This window comes from Macrotis lagotis, chromosome X (genome assembly GCF_037893015.1).
Source record: "Macrotis lagotis isolate mMagLag1 chromosome X, bilby.v1.9.chrom.fasta, whole genome shotgun sequence".
NCBI lineage: Eukaryota > Metazoa > Chordata > Mammalia > Peramelemorphia > Peramelidae > Macrotis > Macrotis lagotis.
The window spans coordinates 132,951,624-132,964,531 of NC_133666.1; the positions used below are offsets into that span (position 1 = coordinate 132,951,624).

General features: G+C 36.6%; 1 protein-coding gene across 1 annotated transcript; it reads right to left on the minus strand.

Annotated features, from left to right (window-relative positions):
* Nucleotides 1–218: 218 nt before the first annotated feature.
* On the minus strand, nucleotides 219–2,605 carry LOC141497610 (cation channel sperm-associated targeting subunit tau-like). Its single transcript, XM_074200344.1, has one exon. The coding sequence runs from the start codon at nucleotides 2,552–2,554 to the stop codon at nucleotides 767–769; it is 1,788 nt and encodes a 595-aa protein (XP_074056445.1). The 5' UTR covers nucleotides 2,555–2,605; the 3' UTR covers nucleotides 219–766.
* Nucleotides 2,606–12,908: the final 10,303 nt, after the last annotated feature.

The window sequence follows — 12,908 nt, forward strand, 5'->3', positions numbered from 1 at the left end:
ACTTTCTTTCAATCATTTGTTAAACACTGCTGATTACACTTTTGTAATATAGTTTAAGATAAGGTATGACTAGGTCATTTTCCTTAACATTTTTTTCATTAATTCCCTTGATATTCTTAACCTTTTGTTCTTCTAGATAAATTTTGTTATTTTTTCCTAGATCTATAAAATAATTTTTGGTAGTTTGATATGGCACTAAATAAATAAATTAATTTGGGTAGCATTATCATTTTTTTATTATATTGGCTCAATTTACCCACAAGCAATTGATATTTTCCCAGTTGTTTAGATCTGACTATGGAAGTGTTTTGTTGTTGTCTTCATATAGTTCCCAAGTTTGTTTCAGCAGGTTGACTCCCAAGTATTTTATGTTGTTGACAGTTAAATGACATTTCTTTTCCCAGCTCTTGCTGCTGAACTTTTTGGCAATTTATAGAAATTGATGAGTTATGTGGGTTTATTGTTAAACCCTGGAGCAGTATTTGTGAGGTTTCAAAATGTGTATTGGTTCTCCTCTGGGCTTCTTCCTAAGTCAGACTTTGCTTATTTGCTTTTGCTTTTTCAAATAAGGCCAAATGCAAATCTTCCTTTTTATTATCTGCAGTGTCCCTGCTGGTTTCCCCTGGGTGCTATTATTCCCTTGTCCAAGTTCCCTGTATGCTCTGCTTGTTGGTGCTCTCACTCTTCTTCCTTTGCTTAGCTTTTCTCATCTCTTCCTTCCTACCACTTCTCCTTTCCCTCAACTTTGTCTTTTGCTTCATCCAAGCTAGTTATCTTCTTCAAATGTCTCTTTTTTCAACTGATCTCCACTTGAGGCTAATTCTGTTGCTTTCTGCAAAATATTAAAGGAAACGTGTCGTGAAAGATGCATTCTTGCCACTGCTTCAATATCTTTTAGTTCCTGAAGAAATTCTGAGCTCCTGTTTTTTAGCAGCATTGAAGCTTGCCTTTTTGCTTCAAATTCAAGTTCTTCTGTGCTTTTTTTTTTAAATGGGCTTAAAACAATATTTTTCAACTTTGTTTCTGATTGAATTAAGTTTATTGTTGCTGGGCTTGGATGGCTTTGTTTTGGCTTTACTTTTGGTGACAATGAGTCTATGATCCACCTTTCTATTGCTTCTTTCTGTCGAGTGTTTTCATCATCTTGTTCATGACTTCCATCTCTAGCTTCTTCACTAATTTCTTTTTCTCTTAAGGAAACAGGAGAGAATGGGGTAATTTTCTCAGATGGAAGATTTTCACTTTTTGTTTCAGCATCTTCTTGTTGAAACAAACATGAATCTGGAGGCCTCTCTTTCATTTCTAGTGGCAGGTGGTTCTTATCTTCAGGTGTTTTGACAGCAAACTCAGATGGAAAAGATTTATCCTCTTGCATGTTTAATGAATATTCTGGTGGTGGAGATAAACTTGCTAGAGATGGAGAATATAGGGCATCATTACCAACAGCAGCTTCATTGGTTTCAGGGAATTCTTTCTGTTCTGATTTCATGCAAAGAATTTGTTCTAAATACTGAGATTTTTCTTCCCATGTTTTCAATTTTCTGTATTCTTTCTTCATTCTGTCAAGCCTGTCTCGAGGTTGTTGCTGAAGTTTTTCAAGTCGGATGGGAGATGATGACTGAGTCTCTTTGTGTTGTGTCCCAACAGTAACATTCAAGTCTGGGGATAGGAAGGCTGGATATTCTATTACTTGTGGTGTGATAACATTTGTGAGAGGGTCTGTTCTTTCTACAGGTGGGGGGACATGCATAAACATGGATGGCTGAATCAGCTTCTGAAGTGGTTTTAACTGATGTGAAAAGCCATAGCCAAAATTTCCATAGGAAAACATAAACTCCACTTCAACCTTGCAGACAACTAGGTTTTTAAGCTTCATGAAAAATTCTTCTATGAAGCATCCCTTCTTAATTATTTCATAAAGATGTAAGCTAAAACTTCCCAGCACTACAGGGTATGCTTCCAGATGACCAAATTTCATTAGTTCCAAATAAATGATATTCCTTCCATCATCTCGACGTCGTGGAACCTGTACAGAGAAGTATTTCACTTCTTCAAACTTAATTCCAGGTCCCTTCTCATTATTTTTAAAATTCAAGGAATGAGCTTTAGTATATTTCATGATCTTGTTTACAGTGATGCGAATAAACAAATTTGTGTAATGTTGAAAATTGATCTTAGGTGAAAAATGTCTGCACCTCTTTATATGAACAGCGAGGCAACCAACCACATCACCAAATGGAACCAAAGCTGGTGGTATGTCCTGTTTTACATCCAATTCTTGGCTCTCACTTCCTTTGAGAGTTTTTCTCAGCAAGTTCAACAGCTTTCGGCCCGTCCCCTCCTTGCTCTCCTCATTACCGACATCAATCCTCGTGGAAGATTGCTGAGCGGAGGACGCCTGAGAGATGGAGTCCAAGTTTTTTAGTTCAGTCACATTGTCGCTAGCCGGGTTATCGCTCTTACGAAGAAAAGGGACTCTAAACAACGAATGAATTTTGGTTCGCTGAGATTGACTAAGATCCGAAATCTTATTTTCCGTCTGGCTTGTCTCCATCTCGTTCCCCCCCCCCACCCTGGTCCCCCCAACCGATATATGTGGCTCGGGCTACCCTTGGCTACTGAGCACGCTCTGGTGGGCTCTAGTGCGGAGGGGATGGGGTCAGCGCCGTGTACGTAGCGCTCGCGCACTGCTGGTAGGCTAGGGTTTGGGGTGAGGGAGTGGGAAAGAGACGGTTGTTCACAAATTGTGAGGGGCCTTGCCTTTTCTTTTTACATCTGGCACAGTAATAAGGACACATAGTAAGGCTCATAGTAGGGACAAATAAATAGTAGCTGATTTACTGGACAGAGAGGCAAACCCTTTCTAATTCTGTCACTGATTTGACATGAGTCCTATTATTCTATAAGGGCCATGGGGAAAGGGTTTTTTTTTTATCCTACTTAACCTTCTTTGAAATTCCCACAATGCTTTGGGCATAATAGATACTCCATAAATTTTGAATTATCCATCCTAGGCAAGTTATATAGCCTTGTGTTTCTGTTTTGTAGCCTTGTGTCCTAGTCTGTGTGTAAGAGGGGTCCTCATCACAGATGATGAGGTATTTAAGTGTTAAGAAGGTGTAAAAATCTATGGAAGGTGAAAATCTTTCTTGGATTGAATCAAAAAGGGGAGATATTACTGGCTGGGTAAAAATTGACCATGTTCCCAAGAATCGATGAAAAACTGTATTTAGTCTCAATCAATTTAAGACCAGACTACCTTTGAGCAATGTGCTTCTACCAGAGTATAGCAGGTAGAAAGAGGTAGGATTTATCTCTCCTCCTTATCTTCTATCAGTCATAGAGCTAGCAACAGCTAGCCCAATAGGAAACATTCTATCCATCAGTTCTGGATTTGTTCAGTTTGAGAGTTTAAGACATAGTTGAGGGAATAGAGACTTTCCAGGGAGTCATGGATACAGATTCAGCAACTCTCAGGCAAAAAACAGTTTCAATGTGTATAAACCCCTGGCAGGAGAGAAGATAGCCAGCTTTAGATTCAAGAGAGAACTAACACCAGTAGTCAAGATGCAAGTGATGGAGAAGATAACTCCAGGGTGAGAAAAGATATCAAGGCCCTGAAGTTGCATGGGAAATATGACCTTGAAGGCATGATTTGCCTTTACCATGTATCACATGTGAGGCCATACATGCCTATCATGCTCAACATTTGTGCACACCCTTCTCACATACGCTGTATGTGCTTGTGGGAGAGTATTCTTCAAGTTTATGAAGAAAATGATTTGTAGCTGCTACTTTTACAATGTTACGCTAATAAATATTTTTGCTTTGAGTTAATTGTGTCTGTTAGCTATTAATCTGAAGCACACTCATTGTGACTCATGAACTATATAGTTTTAGAAGTATAAACCTGCAGGCTACCCCATATCCTGAAAGTAACAGACTTAACTCACAAATATGGGTTCAAGTTGAGAGTATGGCATTCTAAAGGGTATAACGTAAAGCCAGATGGTTAAACTGAGTAATTTTAAAATTTGTTTATAACTCAGTGATCCTACGAAGGCCTTTGTTGTTGATGGTGTGACTCTTTGTGACTCTTTGGACCATTAAGTTTTCTTGACTATAGCTGCCAAGAATAGTTCACCACTTCCTTCTCCAGGGGATTAAGACAAACAGAATTGTTAAGTGCCCTACCTGCCCAACTAGTAAGTGTCTGAGACTGGATTTGAACTCAGGTTTTCCTGACTCCAGGACCACTACTCTATCCACTGCCTGCCTAACTACATCCTATAAATGTCTAATTTAATCCATATTACAGTTTATCTGCAATATGTTTTGCTCTAACTCATGAATCATTTGATCGCACACAAATTTTTTTGTTTTGTTTTTTGTTTTTTTAGGTTTTTGCAAGGCAAATGGGGTTAAGTGGCTTGCCCAAGGCCACACAGATAGGTAATTATTAAGTGTCTGAGACCGGATTTGAAGCCAGGTACTCCTGACTCCAGGGCCAGTGCTTTATCTACCATGCCACCTAGCCGCCCCCCTATCCCACAAAAATTAACTGATTCTCAAATGACTTTTTCATTGATAATCAGTTGTTTCTTGTTAAAATACAATTTTAATCTTTGTAATATAGTTCAGTGCCTTTTGACCCTCTCTTCTTGCATAATTTTAATTTTTGAATTTTAACAGTTCAAACAAAAGTCAGCAAGGTAGCATAAATATAGGGTATAACCATCTTTATCCAGAGAAAGAACTATGGAATTTGAACAAAGACCAAGGACTATTCAGAAGAATGTCAAAAGTATTCAACTTTCATGGAGTCAATTATTTAGAAATGAATCATAATTTTAAAATTCATATATACAGGGGTAAAGATTAAAAAAACTTGCACAACTCATAAATGGTATTAGAATTTTCACTTACTGGAAGCACAGAGATAAGTAACTTGAAGGAAGAGGTGGATGGGCAGAAAGAATACATTGACCCCAAAATATTTTAGGGTTCATTTTAAAGAGTTTTATACAAAAACCTTAAGCTTTCTCTTATGTAAAATGGGGATAATATTTTAATAGATATATGAGGATATTTGTAGAGTACTTGGAAAACCTTAAAATGTTACCTATCAGTACTATTATTTATCTTGTCTCTCTTATTTAGCCCATCCATAATGGTGTTCAGACTAGGTCATCTGGGATTTATTCACTTCTTTAGAGCTCTCACTTCTTCAGGGTGATGAACACATTTCCTGATAGATGGCCTGCATTTCTGGAAGAGCTTGGTCAGCTCCATTAGGAGAAACTGCTCCCTCTCCAATAACACCATCTGTCACTCTATCTCTTGCTCTGTTCAGTCGCTCTGAGAAGGGGATGAGTTTTGCAGATCAGAATGATCTTGTTTCACAGAGCAGCTAAAAAATTAATAAGCTTTGCATAAGGGTATGCAATACTTCTAAAGAGAGTAAGAATAGTCTGTACCTACAAAATATTCTTGGGATTTGAAGGTAAGGGAATATTTCTTGCTCTGGGACTGGGGTGGGACCAAAAGGAGTGAAGGAGATAAAGAAGGAGCGAGAACACCTGAAGAGGAGAGTGTAACAACTTTATAACTCATTGGGTTAGAATTAAAAATCATATTTTTCTAAGAGAACAATAATGAGCCATTCATATGTTTCATAACACTAGCTTTCTTGATATTCATGGTTTATACTAGTCCTGGAGTCAGGATGATCTGAGTTCAAATCTGATCTCAGACACTTAAAATTACCTAGCTGTGTGACTTTGGGCAAGTCACTTAACCCCATTGCCTTGTCAAAAAAAAACAACCCAAAACTAATAGGAGAAAGGAGACATCTTCTCCCTCTTCCTTGCAGAGATCATAGATGGGTAACACTCAATATGACATCAATTTTGAGATATATGAATTAGTTTTGCTAAACCTTTTTTATTCCTTTTAATACAATTCCTTATTGCAAAGGATGACTCTCAGGGAGAAGATGGGATAAGGGATATTGTGGAAAATAAAATAAAAACCAAAACATATTAAAAATAATTTTTAATGTAACTCAAGGTTTAAGGAAATCTCCTTTTGGGCTGCAAGGGTGAAAACATCTGTCTCTGCCATATACCTCTGCTTCATGATAGCTATTACCATAAACCTCTTTTCTCACTGTCCCTACCCTTTATGACCCAGTTCTGATGAGTTCTCAGGATCTCTCTGAAAGGAAGGAAAATGAGATTAAGATTCCCTTTAATAGATCAGCACAAAAAGTGGCCCCTTCCAATAGCCCACAAAAGTGGATGCCAATTTAGCTGGTATGAGTAAAATCTGTTTTACAGAGGTGATGAGGTCTGGTTTGTAAAAGGAAGTTATGATCAAAATCCCAAATATTGAGCTGATTGGTGAACTCCCTCGATCAACTTCTTTTAACTTGATAAGGAGGATACAAAGGTACTCTATTCAGATGAAATACTACAATCAACACAAAAAAGGGGGAAAGACTCACATGTATAAAAATATTTGTTGCAGCTATTTTTGTGGTGGCAAAGAATTGGAAATTGAAGGGATGTCCATCAGTTGGGTAAATGGATGAACAAACTCTATATAAGAAATGATGAGCAGGCAGATTTCAGAAAAACCTGGAAGAATTTACATGAACTGATGCTGAGTGAAATGAGCAGAACCAGGAGAACATTGTAAACCTTAACAGCAACATTGCGTGATGATCAACTATGATAGGCTTCATTCCTCTCAGCAATGCAGCAAAGACCTGTGACAAAAATGTCAATCATATCCAAAGAAAAGAACAATGAAATCTGAATACAGAACAAAGCATTCCATTTTCACGTTTTTTAATTTTTTTCCTTTTTCTTTCTCTTGGTCCCCCCATCTGATTATTCTTTCACAATGTGTCTAATAAGGAAATATGTGTAACATGATTTGTATCTATAACCAATATCAGATTACTTGCTTTCCTAGGGTAGAGGGAGGGAAGGGTGGAAGGGGAAAAACTTTCCAAAATTGAATGTTCAAAACTATCTTTGATAACTTAAAAAATTAAAATTAAAATAAAATAATAATAAGAAATACTATGATCAAATAAATACACAGTTTAATATCATTTAAATTCATTGTGGTCATACATTAAGTCAAGTTTTAGTAACAGGCTTAGGAATACATTGTATCTAAGAAACAAAAATAACCCTAGAAAATCCACATTGGCAGATGGGAGTATGGTAAGACTTTTCTAGCATAGATCTAAGTAAAAGGTTTTGATTCTGGAACTTTTATCAGCAATATCAAAAAATATTATCATTGCCCTAACATTCACCACAATATTCCAGAAAGCAGAGTTTCCTGGTTTCTCTGGCAAGAGATTGGAAAAGATATTCTTCTATATCTAAAAATCTTAATAAAATCATGCTAGTCATGCTAATTATCTTTTCTTGACTTTTTAAATTTCTTTTATAATTTCAAATTATAATTTCCTTTAAAAGAACATTTAATTTTGTTTCAAAATAAAACTCTAGGGGCAGCTAGGTGGCGCAGTGGATAGAGCACCAGCCCTGGAGTCAAGAGTACCTGAGTTCAAATCCGACCTCAGACACTTAATAATTACCTAGCTGTGTGGCCTTGGGCAAGCCACTTAATTTCGTTGCCTTGCAAAAACTAAAAAAAAAAAAATTAAATTAAATTAAATTAAACTCTAAATATCTATATAGATGAAACCATAGAAAGTTTGACCTTACAATGACCCCAAAGGCCTTTTACTTATCACAAAAAGAATCTGACCAAAAAAAATTACTCTCAGATTGATTATGATAAAAAACTACAACATATCAGGAACTAAGCAGCATTGTGCTAAATAAGATACATGTAAGCACCTAGCAGAGTGGATAGAATATTGGATTTAGAGTCAGAGTCACTTAATAGATGTGTGAACCTGGGCAAATCACTTAACCTTACACTTATGACTATAGTAGTTGCTTAAGAAATGTTAACTGATTGCAACCTCTCTGTACCTATTTTCTCATCTGTGAAATGAGGGATTTGGATTTGAAGGCTCCTAAGACCCCTTCAGATCTGAAACTCACGCTCAAGTTCATGAAAGCTATTTGCTCCTGTCATGAAAGATGGCCTGTATAAAATCCAAATTGATGAGGGATTCCCAAAAGGTAAGGTCCTCCAGATTCTTCTGTTTCCAGAAGATGCAGTCTTGGTTACATCAAAGCTCAATATAATATAGGGTCTCTTCAAAAAGATACATGACCATTCAAAATGATTGGCCTAATAGTACATACGGGCCAAACTCAAGAGTGGTTAAAAAGTGTTCATAGTCTAAACCATAATATACAATTAGGCAGACAAGGCCCATGGATCTGAGGCAGAACCTTTAATATAAAGAAGAAAGTAGGTTTGATTACTTTCAATATTCCCTGACACAAAATCCCAATCGCCAATATTCTCCCTGTGATATGTGATTGTGATTTGTGGAGTGAACTGATGAAACCTGATTCAACTTGAGTTTGACCCCAAGAACAAAATTGTATCAACTGATAAAGTATATTCTTAGGATGAATTTTTTTTTACTTCAAAGTAAAAGTAAAATAACTGATTGTAAATATATTTAAATTCATCAGATAGGAGAAATTATGCTAAATTTTTTTAAAAAATTATATAAGTGACCTGCCTGGCTCTTCATTTTCTCAATTGATTGACACTCCAAATTATATAGACTTACAATTTACAGATCAGGACACTAAAATTTTTTTTTTAAGATTTTTCATGTTTTTATCAGGTACAAGGGACATATCTTAAGATTTAAGTTTGGGAGGCACAGAAGTCTTATTTTATTGCACAGTACCATTAAGAAACAAAATTAGGAAACTCTAGAATGGGCACTCTGATGTTGCCATTATGGCTGAGAATAAAAGAAAGAAATTTCAAATCTAAAGGAAAAGCAAAAGAGGCCACTAGAAATTTGATAACTTGTCAAGAAAAGTATTTAGGGAGTGTTTACATATTATCTACACACAAGAACTTTACTTCAACTTGATATTTCATGCCAATTTGGTATTTCCCATTCTTTAAAAATCTCCACTTGACCCGACCTATAGGCATTCTCCTTTTCACAGTCCAATTCTTAGAACAAGTTGTTGACTCTCATTGTTTCAGTTTCCTTTTCTCATATCTCAACCCTTTGTAATAAGACTTTCAACCTACTTTCAACTTCAATTCAAACTCCTCTCTAAAGTTACCAATGCCTCTTTAGATAAACTTTGATTTCTTTTTTCTATTTGTTCCCCTACCCATATATTCCTCCCCTATTCAGAAAACTATTTCTTTTACCAAATAAAGGGGGGGGGAGGGGAATGCAGTTCAGCTACATTAACCAACAAGTCAACTAAATCCAAAAGTAATTCAATGTTCTTCACCAATATCAATATACCTCTGCAAAGGAAAGAGGTCCATTCTAATAGCTCTTTTTGGAGACCATTCTTGGTCATTAGAATATACTGTTTCATATGCTTTGCCTTATTCATTTAGATTACTGTGGTCATTGTGTTGTTTTCTTGGTTATTTCAACCTCACCTTTCATCAGCTTGTGTCTCTCTATGCTTTTCTGTTTTTCATTTTCATAGTTTCTTACAGTACAGCAATATTCCATTACTTTCATTCCATTACCATAGTTTGGCTATTCTTATATGGATGGACATTTCCTTTGTTTCCACTTTTTTTCTACTACAAAAATGCTACCCATAAATATTTTAGAGTTCAATTGTTCTCCCTGCCTCCAGTCTCTCCCTTCTCCAAGTCTTCCTCCACAGAGCTGCCAAAGTATTTTCCTAAGAGTTCATTTTCCATGTTCTCTTCTATTCAGTAATCTCTAGTGGCTCCCTATCACTTCCAGGATCAATATCAAACTCCTCTTTGATCTTTAAGACCTTTCATGGCCTGACTCCTATCTACCTTTTCTAGGATCATTACATAGGGTGTTCCAAAACTTAAAATGGCACTGAGACTTTTAGGACAGTCTATACATAACTCCTTTTCACATTATGGTCTATCTAAACTAGCTCTATTGCAGCTTCACATATGACTTTCCAGGTCCCATATTTTCTATATCTTTTTTTTTTCATTTTATTTGTTTTACAATTTTCCCCCATCTTACTCCCCCCCCCCAGAAAGCAATCTGTCAGTCTTTACTTTGTTTCCATGTTGTATATTGATCCAAATTGAGGGTAACGAGAGAGAAATCATATCCTTAAGGAAGAAACAAAAAGTTCTATATCTTTTCAGAGGCCATTCATCCAATGCTTAAAATGTACTCTTCCTTGGGGTGGCTAGGTGGTACAGTGGATAGAGCACCAACCCTGGAGTCAGAAGTACCCGAGTTCAAATGCGGCCTCAGACAAGCCACTTAACCCCATTTGCCTTGCAAAAATCTAAAAAAAAATAATTTCATTTCCTTCAAAGATGAACTCAAGCATCACCTTCTTCTTGAGGTCTTTCCTGACTCCACCCCCTTCCCTTCTTCCCTTACCCCCATCCCCTAGTTATTAGTTCAATACCCCCACCCCAATTATTTTCTATTTATGTACTGGACTCTGTATTTAGTCTCCATTTTCCTTCACCACTTGACTTCCTTGGTTTGGGAATGATGATGCCCCACCCAGAATAAGCTGATCACCAGAAATCAAGCTGATTAACTCAGGTTTGAATATTCAATATCTCTTCAGCTCTCTCAGCCATCTCTCCTCTCTGGCCAGAGAGTAGAGCACCAAACTTCTCTAAGTTTTTCTTTATGGAGAGCAGGGAACTGGACCTTTCAGCTAACTCCACCAGCAGCTTTGCTTGGTTAGGATTCCAAGAAACACGACAGCCCTGGTCTTCTTCCACATCCTCTTATCTCTGAGGGTGGTTATTCCCCATTGGATTGCAATCTCCTTAAGGGCAGGGATTGTTTTTAATTGCACTCAAATCACTTAGCACAGTGGGTGCCACACAAGTTGATTTACTGAACTGAACTGAATGTGTGAGGAGAGATCATGTCATCTTTGATCAAGATTCTATTCGGCTTGGGGCAGCTAAGTGGCACAGTGGATAGAGCACCAGCCCTGAAGTCAGGAAGACCTGAGTGCCAATCTGGCCTCAGACACTTAATAATTGCCTAGCTGTGTGACCTTGGGTGAGTCACTTAACCCCATTGCCTTGTAAAAAAACAAATTTCAGAACATAAAGGGAAATGAAGTGTTATGGCAGTGTGTAGGCTGCACCTTGTAAAGGGCGAGCTCCTTTTGGTTTTTGAGTGGATCTTCTAAAGGGTGTGAGACACCTGGAATAATTCACACTGAGCCTTCTGTGCAGATGTTAAAGTTAAGTGCCAAGAAGTTATTATAGGGGCACTTTGCTGGGCCTATCTCCACTAGCTGGAACTGTAGGGTCAAAAACCAACAGAAGGCTGAAGATCAGCTAGCATCTGGTTCCATTTAAAATGCCAGTCACTTCTGCAGAAAAGGCACTCTTTTAAGGAGTCTGTTGATGGGGTTGACACCTGGCAGTTGAGAAGACAGCCTGCCATGGAAGAAAAGCTCAGGTCTTCAGAAAGAATTGTTCTTCATCTTTTCCCTTGCAACTTTTCTGGAATTTTGTTTAGGGAGGTGGAAGAAAGGTGGAGGGATTTTTATCTTGTCCTTCCACCATCATAAGGTACTACTGACATGGTGACTTGGGAAAAGATGAATCCCCTCCCTCTTCACTAATGGTATAGTATGTGCCAAAGGTAGAGAAATAAACAAAGAGGAAGTTAATTTCCATCCAGCCTAAAACCATTCAAATTGTACCAGCTAAGTCCATTCTGAATTTCCATTCTTAAAAGGGGCATTTGAAGTAGACCAATGTGGAGCAAAATACTGCAGTACAAGTATGGATATGTTGCCTCATGTACTATAAATGCTTAAATTTTCATGAGGGAAAACATGAAAAGATAATATGACTCTTACAACAATTTGTTCATGACAGAGATCTTGGATATAACAATACTGAAATATCAAAATATACCAAAGTTTCTATAAAAAAGTAAAACAATATGATTTAAGGATAATGAAAAGGATAGCTTATGTTGACAAAATCCCAGATGTTCTGCTTTTCAAGAAGTGAAAACAGACAAGTATTTTAAAATATCTATCCAATTTTATAAAGGGTAGGACAAACAATAAGCTGAACTGCTTAGAAATGTTCTTGGAATCTGTAAATACCTGATCTGAAAACTGTAGACACACAAATATATCAGAAGTCAAAATATTTCTCACTCCTTTTGTATTTTTTCATTTTATCAAAGGAGGAAATTTGTTAAGACACATATTTCTGAATAGTGAAGAAAATATTTTGCTGCTGAATAGCACTTTTATTTTCTGATAAGTTAGACAAGTTTTTAATTTAGGTATTTAGTTAACTCAAAAATATTCATAATACTATTTTAGAATTATATAGAGAAGATAAAAGCCACCTAGTTACAAATATTTCTATTAAATCACATATAACATTTTTATTGCACATTGTAAATGAAATTGAAAAGGCTCATATACTGGCAAAAAAAATGCCTCTGAACCCCATGTACTTTTGAAGAAAGTCTTTAAAAAGAGATAATTTACAAAATGATAACTCTGAAAGGTTAAATTTACTTTATAAAATTATTTTCCTTAACTTTAGTACATGCCAGTATTAAGACTCCTTACCCATGAACTGACATTAGCAATGTCCATGTGATAACATCATTTTGTTTTTGTCCTTTACTTAATAAAGGTGAAGCATGAAGGAAAAAGGAATCCTTCAAACAAAGCACATTTCCTAAGTAAGATTTAATATCAATCAGGATCAAATATTAGTCTCTTACAGATGGTGGGAAC